This window comes from Pteronotus mesoamericanus, unplaced genomic scaffold (genome assembly GCF_021234165.1).
Source record: "Pteronotus mesoamericanus isolate MK-2021 breed Mesoamerican mustached bat unplaced genomic scaffold, CSHL_Meso_final scaffold_533, whole genome shotgun sequence".
NCBI lineage: Eukaryota > Metazoa > Chordata > Mammalia > Chiroptera > Mormoopidae > Pteronotus > Pteronotus mesoamericanus.
Genome location: NW_026555320.1, coordinates 4263348 through 4286572, shown reverse-complemented (window position 1 = coordinate 4286572; position 23225 = coordinate 4263348). Strand labels below are relative to the sequence as shown.

The 23225-nt window shown below is 48.6% G+C and overlaps 1 protein-coding gene across 3 annotated transcripts in view; it reads left to right on the top strand.

Annotated features, from left to right (window-relative positions):
- USP4 (ubiquitin specific peptidase 4) overlaps positions 1 to 23225 on the top strand; it is a 36934-nt gene that overhangs the window by 5208 nt on the left and 8501 nt on the right. For 2 of the 3 annotated variants that reach the window (XM_054594708.1, XM_054594710.1), the window contains exons 3-15: positions 843 to 973; positions 2145 to 2271; positions 2877 to 3022; positions 3152 to 3213; positions 9637 to 9777; positions 10565 to 10682; positions 12494 to 12667; positions 14350 to 14508; positions 15105 to 15329; positions 16083 to 16166; positions 17547 to 17641; positions 20120 to 20311; positions 20924 to 21012. In XM_054594708.1, coding sequence (XP_054450683.1) covers positions 843 to 973; positions 2145 to 2271; positions 2877 to 3022; positions 3152 to 3213; positions 9637 to 9777; positions 10565 to 10682; positions 12494 to 12667; positions 14350 to 14508; positions 15105 to 15329; positions 16083 to 16166; positions 17547 to 17641; positions 20120 to 20311; positions 20924 to 21012 — 1743 coding nt within the window. The remainder of the gene's footprint in view (positions 1 to 842; positions 974 to 2144; positions 2272 to 2876; positions 3023 to 3151; positions 3214 to 9636; positions 9778 to 10564; positions 10683 to 12493; positions 12668 to 14349; positions 14509 to 15104; positions 15330 to 16082; positions 16167 to 17546; positions 17642 to 20119; positions 20312 to 20923; positions 21013 to 23225) is intronic. The other variant, XM_054594709.1, reaches the window with a different exon arrangement.

Here is a 23225-nt window from a genome sequence, read left to right as displayed (position 1 = left end):
CCTGACGAAGGGCAGACCTGTTGGGATTGGGCAGTGGGATTCCCTGGCCACCGTGTGAGCGCTGCGTGAGGTTTTTGTCTTTAGCACCATCTGCCTTGAGTAACAGATGAGGGGCCCTGCTGTGGGTACTTTTTGCTTCCCTGTTTCATGGCTGCAGGAGTGGAGAACACGGTTTCCACTCCTGTAAAAGTGGGTGTTGATGGGGGCGGGCGCAGTGGGGACGCTCCCTGGGGGCGGTGATCAGTATTCCCTTGTCCCAGTCCCCGGGCCCTCGATGGAGGGAGTGTGTTTCAGACTGCGGGTATCCACTGCTGACTCCCAGTCGTGTAGCCTCTGGTGGCTGTAAGGTGGATGCTCAGCATGTTCAAGGTGTTCTCCCTCCACAGGGGTGTCCAGCTGAGTTTTGACTTGGGGTGTTGAAAAGTACATAATTTAAATGACTCTTGGTAGAATAAACTTAAGTTCAGTGACTCGTTTGTTTGCTTTCTTAGTTAATTTTTCAGGGGAAGATAATGTCTTACCTTAATGCAGTTTCACTATGCAGAACGTTATGTTAATGTTCTTTAGTAATCTGCAATTTTAATTGTGGAATCTGGAAGTACTTTGAAAATGTAAATTGGAGCTTTTCTCTCTTATCCACCAAGTTTCTCATAAAATGTTCGGAAAGTGTGGGTAAAGACCAAGGGCAGTCAGGCCTGCTCTGTGATGGCCAGTGACAGAATTCTGTCATTTTGTACCGTTCTTATAAATACTCTCTGATTTCTGAAGAGGACATAAGAAACATGGAAAGCAAACATTTCTGGGGAGAAGAGAAGTGAGTTATAAGCTGTTTCCTTTTTTAGATCCTGAGAGTCAGACCTTGAAAGAACATTTAATTGATGAATTGGACTATGTATTGGTCCCAGCGGAGGCCTGGAATAAGTTACTGAACTGGTACGGCTGTGTAGAAGGCCAGCAGCCCATCGTCCGAAAGGTGAGTACAGGAATCGTCACACCTGCAGGTCAGTGTCTGTGACTGCTCCCTGGGGACACTGACTTGTGTGGGTTTCTGGGGTGCTGAACGTAGCAGAGTGGTTGAATGGAGGTGTTGAGGCCTTTTCTCTAGTTCTCTGTCGAGAACTGTGGTTGGGAGAGGCGGTGAGTGATGCTGCTCCCCCGGGACGTTACAGTGAGCAGCCCGCAAACATCAGAGCTGCCCAGTGTCTGGGGATGCGTTACTGGTGCCATGGGAGTACTCTCTGTCGAGAGAAAGTTCACTTGGGGTCACGTGGACATACAGGAACGTATGCCTGCTTGTTTATCTCACAGCCTTGATGACACTGCGTTTTCCCCATATGTAAGAGTCCTTGGCCGCACTGTAGAGTGTCTCAAAAAGCAGGTTTTTATAATCCAGAGAGGAATGGCCTCTTGAAGGAAGGCAGGCCCTGGGATAGAAGCCCAGATTGTTAATCCCTCATAGACAGGACTCAGGAGAAGACCACCACCCTGATTCCCACACTAATCTTCTCCTCCCAGAGGGGAACTCAGCAGAGCCTGCATGCCTGCTGATAAGGAGGCGTTGGGTACCTTTCTCTCTCTACCCGGTCAGTTGTTTCCCTTCCCAGCAGAGTAGGAAGGAGCTGTGGTCTTGAAGCCATGCTTCAAAGAATCACTATTCAGAGCCAGAACTACCTTTGTTTTCTTCAGCTTGAAACCTGGGACCCAAAAAGGGGTTAGGGATCAAAAGTTTAGGAGCACGCCGGCTTCCTGCAGACGCCCTCTGGGGCCCACAGTGCTGCCACGTGGTGAGTGTTCCGCCAAGGCCTTTAACCATAGTCTGTAGTCCTCCAATTTGACAGACTCCCATGATGCAAGGGAAGCGCCATGATCTCCACTTAGAGATGAACGAGGAATTCCCTGTCGTGTGTGGTGTTGTCAGCTCTGGTTCTATCACGGTGCTCTTGGTTGGTCCTAATGAGTGGAAATAAGGTGTTTAAACTCCTAGGACAGATGCCAGTGGCTTTAAAAACTATACTTCTGGTCCCTTAATAATTTAAGAAAAGTGATTATCAGTGGATCCTGCCTTTTGTCACGCCTGAGCCATGTTGCTTCCAAGACTGCGCAGGCGTGGCACCGCTGCTCGCTCACGCGTGCCTCTTTCGCAGGTGGTGGAGCATGGCCTGTTTGTCAAGCACTGCAAGGTGGAGGTGTATTTACTTGAACTGAAGCTCTGTGAGAATAGTGATCCCACCAACGTGCTGAGTTGCCACTTCAGCAAGGCAGATACCATCGGTGAGTAGCTAGGCTGGGGTTCCAGATGTCCGGTTGAGAGAGTGCAAAGCGTTGTGGCTGATTGAAGGGAAGCTGGGATGCCCTCTTTAGACCTATTACCAGCCAGCCTTGGGTGTGATCACCAGTCCTGGCCTGGCAGCCTGCTCCCAAGGGCATTCTTAGGGCGAGCGAAGCCTGTGAGTCATGTTCTAGAGCACGCCGGGCGTGGCCGCTGCCCATCTGACACATGGCAGTAAAGTGATGAAATGCTGGTTCGGAGAGCTTAAAGTAACTTACTAAAAAATCTCAGTGAGAAAGTGGCAGGGCCAGTGTTTGAAACCAGGTCTGTCTTAACTCCAAAGATTGGTCTCCTCACTTTCCCCTGTTGCACTGTGCTATGAATGGGACCCACATTGTCAAAGGAGGAGAAGCGTAGGGAAGTTTCCGGGTCTATTAGTGCAAGAGGACGCCCATGGAAGATGTTTGGCCTGAGGTCACTGAGAGCTTTTGATCCAAAGCCTCCTGTGGCCGTCTGAAAAGGGACGGGGGCGAGCACTCTGTCAGCAGGGCTGCCTGTCGCCTTCCCTCTGGAGGAAGCCCTGACTGATGTTTCTGCCTGTCCCCAGCGACCATCGAGAAGAAGATGCGGAAGCTGTTCAACATCCCTGCAGAGCGTGAAACGCGGCTGTGGAACAAATACATGAGCAATACCTACGAGCAGCTGAGCAAGCTAGACAACACTGTCCAGGATGCTGGGCTATACCAGGGTCAGGTAGGAGGGCTCAGGTGATCCCCAGCAGGCAGCTCTGCCCAGGGTGTGCAGCCAGGTATTTTCTGGTGCTGAGCATGTCAGCAGTGAGGTGGTTCACACATCCCTCACATGGGTTTCCTTTTCACTCAGGTGCTAGTAATTGAGCCCCAAAATGAAGACGGCACATGGCCGAGGCAGACCCTGCAGGCAAAGTAAGTGAGCTTTTTCTCCTGGTGGCTGGGCAGACAGGTGGGAGAGAGACACTTTTCTAAGGCAGTTACTTACGCTAAGAAAAATATGTTCTTAATCAGATGGAAAAATTTATTCGATTCCTATCCAGAGCCTGTAACGTGGTAGGAGGCCCTGGCCTTGGGCGAGCCGCGCTGGGGCAGCCGTCTGTGGGAAAGCTGTTAGGGCATGTGGCCAAGGCGGGACCTCTTGCTGCTGAGAGTGAGAGAAGGAAAGGAGAGGGCTGGGACCTGGGGGTGCAGCTCTGCCACGTGGGGGCTTTGTTTTTGTCCAGGGGGCTCCAGGCACTTCTATTTCAGGAGATGGTCGTGTGTAGTGTGGAATTGTGCACATCCTGAGAAGGAACCAGAAAGAAGTGATGAATTAGTCTTATGGTGTGAGGTGGAGAAATAGTGTCTGTGTGCTGATAGTTATGGAGACAGGGCTGGTCTTTGCTGTTTTCTCTCAGTTGGGCCTTGGACAATGGCTCTTTCATGGGGCTGGGCTCGTAGCTCCTTTGAGAATCATGAAAGCTGCAAGCTCTCTTTCAAGAAACGTGGAAGAAGACACACCATTTTGCCATCGAGGGTTTTACAGGTACTGTGAAGCCTAGCCATGGACTCCAGTTTAAGAAACCCCATCCTAGCAAGATGAGAGAGTGGCTGTGGTAGACTTTATAATGCTCTCCTGTCCCCGGTGTCCACATCCTAATCCCCGGAACCGATGGATATGTTAGGTCGCGTGGCAAAAGGGACTTCGCAGGTGTGATTAAGGATCTTGAGCTGGGGAGATCTTCCTGGATTATTTGGGTGGGCCTCTTGTAATCACAAGGGTCCTTATACATGAAAGAGGGATGAGGCATTGTATTGAATGTTAACAGTAATGGAAAAACAGCAAATTAAAAAAAGGAAATAAGACGGAGAAGGAGATGGGGAGGTGGAAGCAGAGTCACGGTGGTGATATGTGAGAGAGACGCCATTGGCCGCGGGCCAGGGAATGTGGGCAGCTTCTAGAAGTCCCTAGAGCCTCCGCAAAGGAACATAGCTCTGCCCACACCTTCATTTTAGCTCAGCTGGAGTGATTTCAGACTCCTGACCTCCAGAACTGTCATAATAAATTTATGTTGTTCTATGCCACTAAGCTTTTGGAGACATGTGGCAGCAGCAATAGGAAACAAATACTCTAGCCCAGCCTGCTCTCTCCCCGGAACCTAAAGAAAATGTCAGAAAAACTGGGAGAGCCCCTGGAGAGATGGAAGGTGCTGGGTTCTAGGTCAGGGTGGCGTGGACCGTCTGGAGTGGGAGAGGCAGGCCGGCCTGGCCCGCGGACAGTGCTAGTCGTGCTGTCCTCTCCGCCCAGTGTTGCTTCTCCCCATCCCTCCCGCTCCTGGGCAGGGAGTGAGGGGGTGGCAGAGAGATCCCAGTGAGGGGAGGCAGCTCTTGGAAAAGCGGGGGCCTCATTGAGGACCCTGAGGGGTGGAGCCTCCCGGTGACGTGTGTCCAGTGGTAAATGGACCAGAGTAGAATTCCTGAGGTACATTCCCCTCTCCACTCCCCCAAGAGTGCCAGACACTGTTCTAGAAGCTGAGGATACAGCAATAAACAATACAAAGTCTCTGTTCTCAAGGAGCAAAAAATAGATAAGAAAAAACACATGTTCAGTGGTTTACAAGTGCTGAGGGGAAAAAGTCAGGGAAGGAAATGAGCAGGTGCTAGGCTTTGGGAAGGGGCGGAGTTCCCCTTCCCAGAGGGGCAGAGTGAGTAGGATGATGGTGGGGCCCCGCGGGAGTGCCCTGTGAACGTGGGCATGAGAGGGGAGGGAATCAGCGGGAGAGCGGTGCCTAATGAGGCTAACACTGAGGCAGAGGCGGCAGCAGCTGCAGCAGCTGGGAGGCAGAAGCAGGCCCAGTTGAAGGCCAGCAGCGGTTTGTTGTGACTGGAGCAAGGAGGGATGATGGGGGCCGGGGGGACGAGGCCCTAGAGGTGATGAGGTGGAGACCTTGTCCGTGTGAGACTCTGGATTGCAGCTTTGCCTCCGGGTGAGGTAGGGAGCTCGTTGGGGTGGGTGCAGGGAGCGGAGGAGGAATGTGATCTCACCTGGTCAGCGGCACTGCCGAAATGAGAAGCTGTCAAGTATAGTCGGAATAAAGGGAAGGTGACAAATTGATAGCCTGTGCTAGTTGTAGTAGAATTCATACCCCAGCCACATAAGAGGGTGGAATAAGCAAAATGAATATCATCAAGAAAGGGAGGAAGTAGATGCGTAAAACAGGAACAAGGAGACTTTCTTGGGAACAGAATTCAGGGGATGGGCCGACAGACTGGATATAGCTCAAGAGTGAACGAACAGCTGGATGCTCAGGTTCAAGAATCCTAGAATGCATCAAGAAGCGATAAAGGTGGAGTAGGAAAATGCAGTACCTCTACACACCCACCAGAGTGGCTAAATGAAGGAGACAGTATCTGTGGTTGAGGTGCGGAGCAGCCTGGGTTGATGGACGCTGCTGATGGGGCATGAAAATCGGCACAGTGATTTTAGCAGATTTGGCAATAAGTACTAAACAAAAGAGATATACATATTCTGCAACTCTGCGATCCCACTCCTAAGCATACAACAACAGAAATATATCCCATATTCACTTACAGATATGCTCAAAGGAGTACACGACAATGAACTGCTTGTCGTAGTCACAGAGTACAGCTAACCCAAATGTCCACCCCAATAGAGAGGGTAGCTAAGTCGTGCTCTCTGCACACAGTGGAATTCCATGCATCAAGTCTCATAAACAGTGTTGAATAACAGAAACCAGACACAAAACCTGGCATGCTATGTGATTCTCTTGATACAAAGCTTAAAAAGAACAGGCAAAACTAATCTATGAGGCTCAAGGTCGTGGTGACTGAAAGGCACGTGAGGACACCTTGGGGGTTGGTACCATCCTGTTTCTTTGTGTGGGTACTTAGATGTATTCACTCAGTGAAAATGCCTTGATTTTTGTACTCATGGTTTACATATTTCTTTGTGTAATACTTCAATTAAAAGTTTAGTAATAAAAAGAAGAGAGCTTTAAGAAAGCAACCAATATCCGTAACAATTTGGAAGTAAATTCTGGTTCATCGCAATGTGGAAGACCCAGAAGGAGACAGGAGTCAGATGAGAATATCCTGAACTACCTCTCGTGAGGGAAATGTAGATAGTGATACGTTTAAGTCATTGGTGGGGAAAATAAAAATACCGACAGATCCTAATAAGTTAATGGAGTAAGTACCAGGAATGTAAAACTAATGTTTATGTCTGAAATATACCATGTTGATTAGGAAAGGTGTGGCGGCAGTTAAGAAAGACCTGAAAATCAGTATGTTAAGCAGGACAGGTGCTTACATCTTTCTAAAAAGAACTTCTGAGGTGGGCAGTCCAGTGCTGGTCACTAGAGACCCAACTGCTCTGTCGCCTTGCCCTGCGGTGAGGGTTCAGGGTGACCGCTGGTACCGAAGCCAGTATGCCTGCATTGGAGTAGCGGGGAAAGGACACGCCTCTTCCTTTTAGAAATCACTGAGGAAACCTCCCTTTATGTCTCTTTGCCAATTATGAGACGTACCTGGCTTCAGAGGAGGCCAGGAAGTGCCTTTTAGCAGGGTGACTAGGTGTCTAGTTAAATCTTGGGGTTCATAAAGATGAGACAGGAAGAATAGCTATTGGGAGGGAAAAGAAAAAAAAAACAATACCTCTTCTCTACCAACACTTCTGGCCACCAGAGATGTGGGGTTCCCCCACACTGACCGATTGTGACACCAGCGGGGGTTCTACAACTGGCCTCAGTCCTGACACGATGTCACTGTGCTTGCGCGAGGTCTGTAGGGCCTGGTCAGCTCGCACCGTAGTCCCCTTCTGAAGGCTGCCAGCTCAGCGGTGGAAGAGGCCAGTGTTCCCGGAGCGGAGACGTGCGTGCACACAGGTGCGGGCTGCAGTGTCGTGTGGGGAGGTCATGGCTTCTGTGGTTGTAAAGGCAGTGGTAACGCCAGGGGCTGGCCGCTGGATGCCGGAGGTCGGTGTTCGAGGGCAAGCCCGTCCTCAGAGCGGCATGCAGCCTGGGGGGCGTGTAAGGAGCAAGCAGAGTGCAACGGCGTGGGCCGCTGGCGAGGGCTCTGGGCACGTGTGGAATGTAGGCGAGGCCGACCTGATGTGCCCAGTAGCGGGACACACCTCAGTAGAAGGGGGCTGGGCAACCAGAGTGTCTTTTAGGAACAGAGCAATATTTTTTGGAGCTGCAGCCTCTGTTTTTGAATTGTTTGTCAAGGGTGGAGTTAAAAAAAAAACCTTTGTATTATGTAAATTTTCAAGCATATAAAAATATCCTTTTTTTATGTTCTCATCATTGGATTTGTTTTAAAGATTTTATTTATTTTTAGAGAGGGGAAAGGAGGGAGAAATAGAGGGAGAGAAACATCAATGCGGGATTGTCTCTCGAGCACCCCCCACTGGGGACCTGGCCCACAACCCAGCCGGCGTCCCTTTGATTCACAGGCCAGCGCTCAGTCCACTGAGCCACACCAGCCAGGGCTCATCACTGGGTTTCTTTTTGACTGAATTTACTCTGAAAAGTACTGACAGTGTTTTCTACAACTTTTTAAACAAATGTCAGATTAAATTTTTCTTTGTTTTGTTTCATTTCAATCAGAAATGTTGTCAAAGAAATTGACAGGTCTTGGATGTGTGTAATGGCTTACAAGAATTTTACCCTTTTGCCCTGGCTGGTGTGGCCTGCGAACCAAAGCGTTGCCAGTTCAGTTCCCAGGCAGGGCACATGCCTGGATTGCAGGCCAGGTCCCCAGTGGGGGAGCACATGAGAGGCAACCACACATTGATGTTTCTCTCCCTCCCTTCCCCTCTCTAAAAATGAATAAATAAAAATCTTTTAAAAAAAGAATTTTGCCCTTTTAAGTTCAGTGGAATAGAATAAGTTACCAGGGAACAATTACTAAAAAGGGGGAGTGTAGGACCACACACCTTGAGGTTCTGTATGTCAGAATTTGAATTCCATTACCGTGTGGTACCTGTTTCCACATCTGAGATCACAGGCCCCCACATCAGACCAGCCTTGGGTAGTGACTTTCCTGCTGGCATAGGATCCTGAGGATATCTGCATCGGGTGTGCTTAGGTCACCTGTGTGGTGGCAGAGAGTGCCCTTGGCTCTGACAGGTCTCACTTAACGAGCTGCCTGAGTTCTTGGACTCCTTTGAGAGTCATTGGACTCTGGGAATGCCAGGTGGCGTTGATCAGCACGAGGGTAAGGCTCTGAAGCAGACGGTCATTGGGGTTAGAGAAGGGGCCTTTACCTGTGGGAGGGGGAGAGGTCGGGGTGCCCCCTTTCCTTCTCCCTCGCCGTGGCCTGGGAGCGGGGAGCAGCACTCAGTCCACGCTCCTGACCTCTGTCCACTGCTGGTGTGGGCACGGTCAGGGTCGCCCCTTTTCTCTACTGCCACATTTCGCGTTCTTCTCACAGGAACCCTGGTTGACATCAGACCCCATGAAGTTGGCATTGTGCTGTGACAGCATGTTCTCATCAGTTCCTGTGTTCTAAAAATAACCCCAGGTCTAGAAGGAAAATCACAGTTGTGCATATTTGAAATAGTGCAAAACAATGCACTTTCCTTCTTCATGTTCCTAGATGGATTTTAGTAGGAAATTGATAAAATTGATATCAGCTTAAGATTGGGGCAATTACTCCTTGAATAATTAATCTGAAAGTAGGAATAAATCTAAAATAAGATGCTGGTAAAATCTAAAGTAAAATCTAAAATAAGAAAGGAATAAATCTAAAATAAGATGCTGGTAAAATCTAAAGTAAAATCTAAGAAAGTAGGAATAAATCTAAAATAAGATACTGAAACATGAGTTTGAAACAGAGGCTCCTCATATTTGGTAAATTTGAGGAAATCAGGAAATTCCCATTGGAGAGCATATTCCCATTGAAATTCCCATTGAAAGCAAATTCCCGTTTTCCTGCTCTGCGGTACTGATAGCCAGCTGTTTAGCTTGAGACAAGTGTTTTTGGAGTAATTCATCTTTGTTGCCATCTCTCTGTGTCTTTCATTGTTAACCCTTAAAACTCAGGAAAGTTTATGATTTATAAGCCAATCCAGATGCACTGAAGATCAATATTACAGTTTATGCCACTGAAAGATTCAATATATGACCGGGAGGTTGAATGAGACAGGAAGACCACTTAATTTCTTGACTCTCACTTAAATAAAATTTACCTTGCAGGCAGCATGAAAAATAGGCTTTTTGCAATTTAAGTAACTGAATATGGAGGACATTTATTTCTTGAGACGAGACCTAAGGCATTAAATAGGGCTTGCTTTTGGCTTAAAAGTCAGTAGCATTGTTTCTGCTTCTCTCCCAGATCAAGCACTGTACCCAGCAGAAATTTTACTACCTCTCCAAAATCATCAGCGAGCCCCTATCCCTCAGTGTCTGCCTCTCCCATTGCAAACGGTGACAGCACCGACACCTCTGGGATGCACGGCACCGGTGTCAGCAGGGGGTAAGAGCAGGCCCTTTCACTTCGCTTCCCTGCCCTGTGAGTCCTTTCCCAAGCGGTACCTGGATAGCTCCTCCCGCCTTGCACTAAGCTGGTGGGATTAGGGCTCCCACGGGGACGCGCTGCATGTGGCTTCTCACTCCATTTCATGCCCACAGTGAAGTGTGCCTCCTTGTACTGGCAGAGGTTGCTTGTCCTCTTACCAGCTGGTGGCTTCCACGGCTTAAGCCACTGATGGGTGTGGGGGTCACCGGAAGGGATGGGCTGGCCTTCGGTAGTGGAGTTGTGAGGGGATGATTCCTTGTGGGGGAGCCCTGCCTCTTGCCTTCTGGGTGGCTGTGACCCTTTCTCAAGCATTTCAGGAGCACTGGCCACACAGCACAGACAGGGTGGAAGAGGACACTCGGGCACAGTCAAGACCGCGAGTGGCCTGGAGGTGGTGGCAGCTGTAGGCTCTTGATTTTGGTAACCTCAGTGTTCTTCCCTGAAGTCACCTGGCAGTTGGCCTTCTGGAGAAATACAGAATTAGCATTTGCTGCAGCCTGAAAGTGGAGAATTCAAATAGCATTTCTTCCCTTAAGGATGTGCCAACCACCTACTATCGTGTCAAATCGGGGGTGGGGGTGGCTGTGGGGGTGGCTGGAGGGCTGCAGGGAGGAAGAGAGGGAACTGATATCATGGAGCTATTACCAGACGAGAATTCTAGAGGCCCTGGCGTCACCCCAGAAGGCATCCTGAGGGCATGTGTGCAGCACTTGCTTTTATTGGTGATGTGGGTTGTGTTTTCCAGTGGATCTGGCTTCTCTGCTTCATATAATTGTCAGGAGCCTCCATCGTCTCACGTACAACCTGGGGTCTGTGGACTTGGAAACCTGGGGAACACTTGCTTCATGAACTCTGCTTTGCAGGTAAATAAGAGAACTGCCATCTCAAGAGCACTGTGTCTTCACAGTACTTGAGGTTTGGGTAGGACTGGCCTGCTAAGGGTCAACAGAGTACTTTCCAGAAGCCAAGGGCAAAGCCAGACCTTCCCTTTGGACAAGGCCAAAGTCTTTACTGCACATGGACACTCAGTGGTCAGCAAATAAGACATGGTTTTTGTCCGTAGAAGACTCACAATCTAATTTTGAGATTTCTTGTAATAAAAGGAAAAGGATAAAAAGAGTTGTTAAAAAATGAGGCAGCTCTTGGGGTTTGGAAATTAAATTTTTTTCCCATTGTGATGAAGTGGGAATAAGCCTAGTACTAAAGAAAAGAGACAAGATTTGGTTCTTCATGGAGGGGGTTTCTCAGCTCTTTGTACCCTCAATGTTCCTCGGCTACTGCATAAGGATAGTAATAATGAGGAGGTCATAGCTCTAGATGTAAATATTGGGGGGGGAGGTTAAATTCCATGATTTATGTCTCTATTTCATGATACTAGGAAAAGAACAATGAAACCCAAAGAAGGAGGAGGGAAACAGTAGAGATAAGAACAGAAATTAATTAAATACAAAATAGATTTACAGTATAGCTAAATTTGACTCATTGAAAAAAGAAACGAATGAAATTGATTAACTCCTAGGGAAACTGGTCGGAAGAGAGAAAACATAAATGACTAATACTAGGAATGAAAAAAGATTATCACTACAGACATTAAAAAGAGGATAATAGAACAATTTTACGTCATTAAGTTAGACAATTTAGATAAGTCTTAGAAAAGCTGCATTGAAAAGCACAGTTTATGAAACTTAGTATGAAATAGAAAATCTGCGTAGTGCTATGTTTGTTAAAGAACTTGGTTTGGTAACTAAAGCCTTACAACAAAGAAAACTCTCATTCTGGATGGCTGTATTGTTGAATGTACTCAAAGATTTCAGGCAGAAACGATTCCAATCATACAAATTCTTTCAGGGAGTTGAAAAAAGAGGGACAGCTTCCCAAATTTTACAAGACAACTATCAAAATCTGACAAGGATTTTTTAAAAAGGAAAACTTTAGATTATTGTACTTTGTAACTACATACATAAATAAACTTAGCAAGTCAACTTTAACGATATCTAAATAAAAGTGGTAACACAGGTGGGGTTAGTGCCAGTAGAGCTCAGTTGCTTTGACTCCTAAAAAATTTGTCAGTGTCATTTAACATGGTGATAGAATAAGGGAGCAAACCGTAGGATCAGCTCAGTAGATGTAGAAAAGCGTTTGATAAAATTCAATCTTAACATCCACCTTCATTTTTGAATTTGAAGAGGTAAAGTTAGTGTACACATCTACAATGATGTTATTTATTGTTTTTCTACTGCCTTTATCATCCTGATTTTTCCTCCCATAATGTTTTGGCTCTATATTTTTTTCTTATGAGACATTGGCATGTCCCAATCCCAACAAAAACATTATCTTAAAATTATTATCTTAAAAATGATCTCCCAGTGACTAGAAAATCACAGTGTGCCAAACACTTGGGGTGCACAGCTTTTCCCCTCAGGTAGCTCGTGTCAGAGACAGTTCTTCGTGAGGGTGAGCTGCTCCAAGGCCATGGCCCTGGGGGTAGCTGCAAGGTGGGCCGCCAGCCTGGCCTTCCGGGGGGCTGTGCCTCACTGTGTGAACCTTTCAGAGAATCTGCTGGGTACTTCCATTTGTTGGTGTTGACCCTGGTTGGCCCTTGGGAACTTGGTCTGTCTTGTATCTCTGTGTGCCCTCCAGGAGGGATGTAAGTGCCGATCATGTTCTCTTTCAGTGCTTGAGCAATACTGCACCCCTGACGGACTACTTTCTCAAAGATGAGTACGAGGCCGAAATCAACAGAGACAACCCTTTGGGGATGAAGGGGGAAATCGCAGAGGCCTACGCAGAACTCATTAAACAGATGTGGTCTGGAAGGGATGCTTATGTGGCACCTCGCATGTTCAAAGTAGGTTGATATATGTGCTTTTCCCCTTCGTTTTGGGGGTGGGGTAGTTTCATGTTGTAATGAGGCATTCCTTTACTTGCATTTTGAGATTAAGAGGGACCCTGAGACTAAAAACACCACGTGATCAGATTCTTTTCTGTTGGTCAGCCATTCAGCATACACTTATCTGAAGTGACCGCAGCCCCCGCCCCTGGGCTGAGGATAGTTGAGGAGTCATTTGTAAGCTGGTTGCTCAGAATGCTGTGTTCTGTGATACCAGCCTTTAAATGGCCAACAGCTTAAGCCAGACCATAAAAATTCAGTTTATTTCCAGTATCATCTGGAGGCTACAACCAGGCTCTCTGAGCCTGGAACCTACACCCCAAGTAGTTGAGTTGGGCCTTCTGAGTCAGGAATTGGGTTGACGTTGTTGGAAGGTGGTGTGAGGGCAGTGAAGGAAGATTGGGAAGAGATGGGCGAACTGCAGTGGGCACTTGGAGCCCCTTGGGCTTTCCATTGACCTAAGCGTGTCTTCCTGCAGAAGGGGAAGTGCCTTACCTCCGTAGTTTGAAATCTGAGAAATCCTATTTTGCCTGCACCACTCGGGGTCCAGGAGTCATTGAGAAGCACATGGAAGATAAAGATAGACATGTTTTTTATTCAAGGAAGAGAAAAATACAGCACCTTAGCTCAATGAGAAAATTAAAATCTTAGATGGTTTATTGACATTGAAAACTAATCCTTTTCATCCCTGTAGTCACATTAGTTCCTGGGAAATACATCTAAGTTACTATTCACATGCTAAGTCATAAAGAGACTAGATAGGGTAAGAACACTTGGGTTGAAGCTAATGCAAACAATGAACAGAAGGGCCTCAGGTTTATGGGGTAGCGTGGAGCTCCTCCAATGACAAGCATCTTCTCTGCACTGTCTGGGGTGGTGGCCACTGGCCACTTGACATGCAGTTAGGGTGGACAGGACCCGGATTTTTAGTTCTGTTTAATTTTACTTTTTAATTGTATTTAATTTTGCTTAATTTAAATGTGAATGACCTCGTGTTAGTGGTCCCACTGTTAGACAGCATGGGGCAGGGCAGTGGCGCTCCGACATGAGGTGCACCGGAGCCTCTGGAGGCCAACGCAGGCTGCTGGGCTCCTGCCAGAGTGGCTGATTCTGCAGGTCTGAAAGCCTGAGAATGTGCATTTCTCACAGGTTCCACGGTTGAGGCTGATACCACTGGCTGGGGAGCACACCCTGAGGATTGCTGGTGGAGATCAATGCAAGGCAGTTACTTAGCTAGGGCTAGGAGGGCTGGTACGTTCTAGGAGATTCCTTTGGCTGATGCAGATACCGTTTGCAAAGTTCTTACAGAGATTGACTGAACCAAAAAAGGAAGTTGGAGAGGCATTCGTGTCAGTACTTAAGTAGGAAGTGTGGCTGCTCAGGGTGATACCCTTTGCTCTTCTTTTAGGGTAGAGGCCAGGTTCCAGACTTGTCCCGCCTTTCTGGCCTGAGCCCTCTCTCTGGTGAGAACTGCTATCCCCTTTAGGCCCTTGAGGAATTACTAGGGCTGTGACAAGATGGAGTTCTGCTGTACCGTCCCAGCTGACTCTGCAAAGCTGTTTTTGATGACAGTTACCCATCTAGCCTCACCGGTTCTGCATATCTTCTTACACCTTCTGGTGTGGCTGCTTTTGTTGTAGACCCAAGTGGGACGGTTTGCCCCTCAGTTTTCTGGCTACCAGCAGCAGGACTCTCAGGAGCTGTTAGCCTTTCTCCTGGATGGACTGCACGAAGACCTGAACCGGGTGAAGAAGAAGCCCTACCTGGAGCTGAAGGACGCCAACGGGCGGCCCGACGCGGTACGTTGTGAAGGCTTCGGAGCAACAGGGTTCCAAAGAGGTTGCCTCCTAGTGAGAGTGGCAGGGACACTCTTGTTCTTTTGAATGCTGGCTGGTGGACCTCGGTTCTGGAAGAGAAATGAGTTCCAGGTCCGAAAGGCTCACTCGGGTGGCTCTGCCGCTCCCTCTCAGCTTCTTCACGTTGGAGTCTGTTTGGTATGATTTCATTGGTGATGCACAGACTGGGGCGCTCTGAAAACTGCAAAGTGCCTGTGGTGTGGGCGTTTGAGATTATTACTGCTCTCATTGAAATCCATCTGGACTATTTCTGGTTTTTTTTAAGATTTTATTTCTTTTTAGAGAGGGGAACATCAGTGTGCGAGAGATATATTGATTGGCTGCTTCTCTCATGCCCCCAACTGGGGACCTGGCCTGTAACCCAGACATGTGCCCTGACTGGGAGTCGAACTGGCGACCTTTAGCTTTGCTGGACAGTGCCCAGCTGATGGAGCCGCCCCAGTCAGGGCCCGTTTTAGATTTTGCTGTGAATGATTTTGGATGCAGTCGTAAAGGTCTGAGGGGTGTTGAAAGTGTCCTTTTTATCCCTTCTCTTCCAGGTGGTCGCAAAGGAAGCCTGGGAGAATCATCGGCTGAGGAATGATTCTGTGATTGTGGATACATTTCATGGTCTCTTCAAATCTACTTTGGTTTGCCCAGAATGTGCTAAGGTTTCTGTGACCTTTGACCCATTTTGCTATCTAACTCTTCCACTGCCCTTGAAGAAGGATAGAGTTATGGAGGTCTTCCTGGTTCCTGCTGACCCCCACCACAGGCCTACTCAGGTAAGAGACTTGGCATCCTCACGGTCCCTCTTCGTTTTAAGTGGTCTCCACAGTGGGGCTGCTTCGCTCTGGCATCAGAAGCTCTGTTAGCAGCCACTGAACCCTTTGGCATGTGCCCGTGGGCCGTGGCCTCCATCAGGCCTTTGTGTGATCCCATGTCATCAGGCCTCCTGCGACCATATCTAGGCCTCTCTGTCACTTTTTCCTCACACGCATTCATTTGACTAAAGCAGCCTGGCTCATCTGCCAAGTGGTCCTTGAACTTGAGTGTTGGGGGATCAGAAGCAGGGTACTGCTTGGGCAGGTCCACCGCTGAGCCAGCGAGGGGAGCTTGGCCGGCACAGAATGCCACAGGAGAGGCGTGACCAGCAGGTCCGCGTGTCTGACGGTCATTGCATGGCTGTGCCGCGCAGTTTCCTGGTATTAGTTTCCTCATCTCTAACAGAAGATGACATGGAGGACCACTTGGCAATTGTATAATTTTAACAGTTTTTTGAAGAACTAGTTAAGGATTAAGTAAAGCAATGTTTAGAAGGTAAAGGGCTGGCGCAGTGCCTCTGCTGCTGCCTGAATAGACAGGCAGGGGTTGGTGCAGAAGACCTGCCGTTCGCTCTGCCGGCCGCTTCTCGGACCCCTGACCTCACTATGCACCGTCTCTGGGAAGACCCCTGCCTCTGAGATGCTCGCTCTTCCCTGCCCCTCTCCGACTCTTGGTGGGACACGCGCCTCACCCTCCCCGCCTCTCCTTTGCAGTACCGCGTGACCGTGCCGCTGATGGGGGCCGTGTCTGACCTGTGCGAGGCTCTCTCCAGGCTGTCTGGCATTGCTGCGGAAAACGTAAGGCAGGGTGGTCAGTTTCACTCAGCCTGGTGGGGGCACTTCATAGTCCTTTAGAGTTTATTTTCAACCTTATAGCCACTCCGGGGGGTAGTTCTTATTGGCCAGCACTAGTGTGATTATATCTGGATGCCTCAGGACCCCCGGCCCTTGCTCACTGTGCACGCTGTAGCTGAGATCGCCCTTCCAGCCCCAGTCTGGGGAACAACGTGTTTTCTTTCTTTTTTTTAAGATTTTATTTATTTTTAGAGAGAGGGAATGGGAGGGAGAAAGACAGGGAGAGAAACATCCGTATGAGAGAGAAATAATCGGTTGCCTCTCACATGCCCCCAACTGGGGACCCGGCCCACAACCCAGGCATGTGCCCTGATTGGGGATTGAACCAGAGACCTTTCGGTTCACAGGCCGATGCTCAGTCCACTGAGCCACACCTGCCAGGGCTGGGGAGCACCATCTTCCCTCTGTTGGGGTCACAGTAGCCATGGTCAGAGGACCAGGAGTAAGTCTCTGCTCACAGCTCTGCTGCTCCTTCCTATAACCTCTTCTGTCATATGAGATGATAGAAGTCTTTCCTGCCCTAAATCCCGTAAGTCTGTGGAGTGACATTATGATATTCTTGATAGAAATCTTTGTTTAAAAACAACTGCTGCCCTGGCTGGTGTGGCTCAGTGGATTGAGCACCGGCCTGTGAACCAAAGGGTTGCTGGTTCGATTCCCAGTCAGGGCACATGTCTGGGTTGCAGGCCAGGTCCCTGGTAGGGGGCACGCAAAATGCAACCACACATTGATGTTTCTCTCCCTCTCTTCCTCCCTTCACCTCTCTAAAAATAAATAAAATCTTTAAAAAGCAAACAAAAAAAACAAACTACTGCTCATACTGGGCTTTCTGCTGAACCTAGCCCTGTTTGGAGGTGGGCAAAGTGAAGCCCTCCCCTCACATGAGGACCCATCTTCCCGAATCTCCCACTGCTCCTTTGTCCCAGCCCTGGTCAGTGTCCTTGGTCCTGCCCACTGTCCCTGTAGCCTTCCCGGTTTCAGGCAGTTGTCCTTGGGGTCTGGTCTGTCTGCTGTGTGCTGAGGATGGCTTGGAGACCCCTGGCCCGCCGAACACCCCAGGGGCTTCTCGATGACTCGCAGTCCCCGGCCAATACTCATCCCCGCCATTCCTGCTGCTCAAGGGCAGACCCCATCAGCACCTCGGCCAGGTGTTGCCAGCATGTCTTTTGCTGGTGGCAGCCGTGCTGCTCCCCCGTGGGCCTCAGCCCCTGAGCTCTGGGGCTGGTGGTCTCTCTGGAGGCACATTTTCTTTCATTTGTTCCTAGACTTGAAGTGCTCTTAATCCGTCCTGTAATCTTCCTGCTACTGTTGATTCTTACTTAGATGGTGGTCACAGATGTGTATAATCACCGGTTCCACAAAATCTTCCAAACGGATGAAGGGTTAAACCACATCACGCCTCGGGACGACATTTTCGTGTGAGTACTCAGCGGTCTCTGCTCCAGGGGCACAGGAAACATTCTAGAGATGTTGCCTTCTCGGTGTCTCCAGAGCAGGAGTTCTGGCAGTCGGAGGCCGTGTGGATTTGCCTTGATCCCTGGGTGCAAGAGGTGGGTGTTGGGGAATTGTGGGCAGCCATTTGTGCTAAGCACCTCCCGGCTCTTCAGAGCTAGACATTCCAGAAAACTCTCAGCATGAACACAGCCTTTGTCAACAGTTGCTACCTGTTAAAGAAGGCCTATTCAGTGGTCCTTCGAACTGCCTTTCTCAAGAAGAGTGAGCTGCGTGAGGGGCCAGGGGAAGACAGAAGGGATGTACAGGGAGGGTCTTGTCCTTTCTCCACGCCGCAGGCAGTGGCTGCTTAGACAGGTGCCGTTCAGAATGGCAGAGAGGGTTGATTTATAGGGTCTTTGTCAGCTCGAGCATTCTGTGAGTTCTGAGACTCAGTTTTCTTACCCCTGTTGGGATGGCACCCTCCAACCCCAGCTGGTCTCCTTGGCCCCACCCAAGTCCTCTTGCTTCAAGGCTGCTCCTTGTGACTTTGTGTCTGTCCCCCTCCCGGGGAACTGGGCGGAGTGTGAGACTGCCCGCACTCCCAGGCAGCCCCTTGCCCAGGGAGTTTGTGGGCCCCACCCAGGCCATGACTCCCTATTTCCTCTCACTCAGCAAATTGCCTCTTCTGAAGAAAGTTTTTAGGATTCTTTTTATTTTTATCCTCACCTGAGGACATTTTTTTCATTGCTTTTAGAGAGAGAGGGAGAGAAGGGAGAGAAACATTGATTGGTTGCCTCCCATACACACTCGGACAGGGGATAGTATGCACTCAGATTGGAGATCAGGGATCTAACCCACAACCTGGGTATGTGCCCTGACCAGGAATTGAACCCACAACCTTTTGGTTACGGATGATGCTCCAACCAACTGAGCCACACTGGCCAGGGATGGTTTTTGTTTTTGAGCGAGGAATGCACCACGCAAAAGAGGCCTCTTGTTCACCTTATATTTGTGCCCTGTAACTTCTCGGTCACTCTAAAAGGCATAGTTCTTGACCACACCCACGGTCCTAGCTCTGTTCTCACTTGCACAGGCTCCCCTCTCCCCCCATTTCCCCCACTTTATAAATGGAGGGCGGCAAGGCTCGTGCTGGGCTGCAGGGCTGGGGCCTTTCCATTTCTGACTCCAAGTGCTTAACACAGCCACCCTCTATTCTGAAACTAATGTTTGTACACATCTGAGCTGAGGAGAATTGGGCATCACCCTGCAGGGAGGCTGGCAAACTACCATCAAAGAAGGAAATTCCAGAGGGCTTGAGGGCCTACCAACAGGAAAGCAAATTGTTTTAAAGATGAATTGGTAATTGTCTTACACAAACACCGTAGTAGCATTTAGTACTTTTCGAGCATGTGGCGCACTGTGTTAGTAAGTTATTGGACTTACTAGTAAGGTGGGTAATTGTGTTGTCTACTGAGTAAACAGACTTGGGAGTTAGGGCACTTAGCCTGGTCACAGGAGCCAGAAACGGGCAGCCGTAGACCTGGAACCTGGACCAGTCTTACTCTAAGGCCTGGTTCTTGACCTTGATGGTAGACCACTGGGTCCTTACCCTAGAGCACACATTTTTGTGAGTTTTTTTAGAACTCCTCCTGTGTTTGCTATAGTCAAGACTGCCAGGCATCTGGGGAGGGATGTGCTTGTTTTTTTGTGTTTATAGTTTTCAAAAATTGAATCAGTAAGTTTGTGTCTCCCCCTATAGGAAGAGGGAAAGACTACAGTCGGTTGCCAGCAATTTTGGTAACATCTGTTCCAGGATAAAACATCTATAAATCTCCTCAGTCCCATGTATTCACTAAGTAAGACACATTTTTCAAAATCATTGATTTGTATTTAGCAGTTTCTTTGGTTATCTCTGATTTTTAAAAAATTAGATATGATTCTTTTACTTTGAACAAAGATGGCAAGCAATTCATTTTATAATTTGCTTCTTAATTTGAAATAAGAGTGGCTGGTATTCTAGGTGTACATTCTTGTATAATATTTCGTTTTATTAAAGGACAGGGCACTGAGAATGCCTTTTTAAGAGTAGAAGTCCTTGGTGACAAAGGATGAACTTGGTGGCCAGGCCCCCTGTGTGCCTTTGTGTCTGGAGCGATGGTCCAAATGATGCCATCTTCTGTGCTGAGTCCCAGTTGAAGGACCAGAGAGTTTGAGGCCATGGTTGGGGGAAGGAGGATCACACTAGCCCCGAGTCCCGGGTTGTGTAGGTTCACATTGTGCTGATAGTGACCCTCCTTGGGACCAGCTTCTAGAATCTTCCTGAAAATGGTTTCTCTACCTTTTGTGCTAAAGTATGCTCTGTCCCAATAACCATAGTCTTGGCCATCATGTATCTGCATCTCAGATCCCTGTTGCTCACAGGGACGTCCTCCTGAGTGTGTCCTCTTGTGTGATTGACACAGGTACGAGGTCTGCAGCACCTCCGTGGATGGCTCGGAATGTGTCACGCTGCCAATCTACTTCAGGGAGAGGAAGTCTCGGTCATCAAGCACTGCCTCCGGGGCAGTGCTATATGGGCAGCCACTGCTGGTCTCTGTTCCCAAGCAAGAGCTGACCCTTGAGTCTCTGTACCAGGCTGTTTGTGAGCGTATCAGGTTGGTGGCAGGGGTGGGATGTGCTTGTTATCTGAAATTGGCTCAGGCTCAGTGCTGGCCCCTGTGCAGTGCCAGGGCTGGTTCCACGTGCCCACTTCTGTTAGAAGCGCAGCTGTGCTGGCCCCTGGAAGGGCCCAGGCGCCTGCTGCTGGGATAGGGTACTTGGCACACCTTACGCACCATGATACTGGGCACCTGAGCCGCCTCCTGTCCCTGGAATCACACCTGTCGGTCCATTGCTTTAGGGAGTCTAGTGCTGTGATTGTATTTTGTATTTGAATAACATTTTTTTAGTATTTCACCATCATTCTGAAGCTGATAATTAATGTTACTGGGAAATATTTTTTAAAATGGCAGTGCCACATGACATCCATGGAAGACTTAAATCAGCCTTTCTTGGAGTCTTCAGTGACTTGGAAACTAACCCTCTTATCTCCTGTGTTCCTCTTAATTTCTTGAAGTGATGAGCCCTCATGTGACTTTAAAGCCCTTGTATTTACATGAATTGCTTTGTGAATAGCTGAATATACAAATTATGAACTGTTTCTAGGTGAGTAGTGGAGAAAAATGCATAAATGTTACAACTGACAATTTTTCCGTTCTTTTTTCAAGCCGTTATGTCAAACAGCCATTGCCCGATGAGCCCGGCAGCTCACCCTTGGAGCCCGGGGCCTGCGGGGGCTCCCGGGGCAGCTGCGAAAGTGAGTGCTCACCACGCTGTGGGGTAGCGACCGGCTGAATCCCAGAGGTGGTGTACGCGTAGGAGAGGGCGGCCCTGAGGCTGGTGGGGCTCTGCCAGGGGGCAGACCTGGGAGCCCCTCTGCTGGTGTCCGCTGTCCAGTGTTGGCACCTCGAGGAATCTTCGTAGACATGTCGGCTGGGTTTCACCTCAGGCAGGCTGAGCCTGGCAGGGTCATGAGGCACAGTCAGGATTTGATTCTTGTCTATTTGGGTTGCAAAGTGGGTCCTTCTCCAGCACTCCGTGACCCGACCTCTCTCCAACATGATCTGTATCCACGGAGCTGTGTTCTTGGTCCCTACCCATCCCAGTGGTGTGGCACCGCCCCTGAGGTAGATGGGTGCCAATCAGGAGACAGAGAGGTTCTCTTGGGCGTTTCTTTCTACCCTGGAGACTGCAGGCAGTAGCTGACTAGATAGCTCCTGCTGTGGGAGGGAGGAGAGCTACAGCGCCCAAAAGCTGTGAGGTGGGCTTGTCAGGAAACCCAGAGCCCTCACCGTCCCCCGTTGACAAGCGCCCACAAGCTCATCCCTGACTGAGGAGCTGTGTCTGACCTGCAGCGATGGTCCATATGACATCTGTGGCTGTCACCCATTTTGGGGGGCCTAAGTGACTGCCCTTTACTCCTATAATACTGAAAATGTCCACGTTAGTGCTGTAAATTCTCATTTGTAACTCCAAATGCCCAGATTTCTCTAAGACACACAGTCCAGGAAAGCGGGAAGTGACATTAAACGTAATGAGCACAGGCTCTGGCTACAACGGGTATTCCAAACTGTTGGTATTTTAGTTTGAACATTGATCATAGTCATATTCTTGCCCAGAATATTCTGTCCTCCCCGCAGTGGGATGAACGGGAGTGTATTTTGTGTACAGGGCCCACAAGCAGAGGTGTCAAAAGTCACTTCATACCTCAGAACCTTTCCTTACCCATCAGTAAAATGGGATGATGACACCTACTTCCCAGAGTCAAGGTTACAATTTAACGAGATAATGTGCTTGAAATACCTGGCATGTCCTAGACAATTACACCGCCTAAGTATTTGCTGCTGTTAGGCTAAGTAATTAGCCTAGCTGCTTAGACTTTCCATCTGTCAGTCTCCTGCTGGGAAGAATTACTGCCTCCTTTTGAATCCTGTATGAATTGAACTGGCAACACTTTGCTTTGTGGGACACAGCCCAACCCACTGAGCTACACCAGTGAGGGTTCCCCTGTGACTTTTACATCACCTCTTGGAGTTGTCCTCTGTCTTTGTTGAAATGATTGATCTGATAGATTAAATTATCTCATAGCTTAACTTTCCCCTTCGACTATCCAGCAGCAAAAAGTCAGGTGATTCTTTTTATTGCAGCCACACATCCTAGTTCTCTGGAAGCTCCTGGGAAATATACTCATCAACTTGTCTCTAAAATGCCTATTAAAACTCTTGAGCCCTGACTGGTGTGGCTCAGTGGATTGAGTGCTGGCCTGCAACCCAAAGAATCATTGGTTCAATTCCCAGTCAGGGCACATGCTTGGGTTGCAGGCCATGTCTCCGGTGGGGGGCGCATGAGAGGCAACCACAAGGTGATGTTTCTCTCTCTCTCTTTCTCCCTCCTTTCCACTCTCTCTAAAAATAAATGAATAAAGTCTTTTAAAAAAAGCAAAAACAACAACCAAAAAACAAAACTCTTGAGACTCAGCAATCTAAAGTGAAAAAAAGAACCGTGGCTGCTATGGCTCAGTGGATTGAGTGCTAGCCTGAGAACCAAAAGGTTGCTGGTTCAATTCCAAGTCAGGGAACATGCCTGGGTTGTGGGCTGGGTCCCCAGTAGGGGGCGTGCACGAGGCAACTGATTGATGTATTTCTCACACATCAGTGTTTCTCTCCCTGTCTTTCTCCCTCCCCATCTCTCTAAAGAGGACCTTGTCTGCTCTGTGTGCCCTTGGGACGCAGCATGGTGCCTGTACCTGAGAGACATTCAGTAAATGCTAGTAGATGGGACAGGACAGCTGGCATGTTTCTTGTGGAGGAATTAAAGACTTTCACTTAACATTTGTGTTTATTATAATGTTTAAATTTTTTATTGATTTTAAAATAGATCTTTTTTTTTTTTTTTTAGAGGGGAAGGGAGAGAGAAAGAGGGAGAGAAACATCCATGTGTAGTTGCCTCTTGTGCACCCCCTACTGGGGA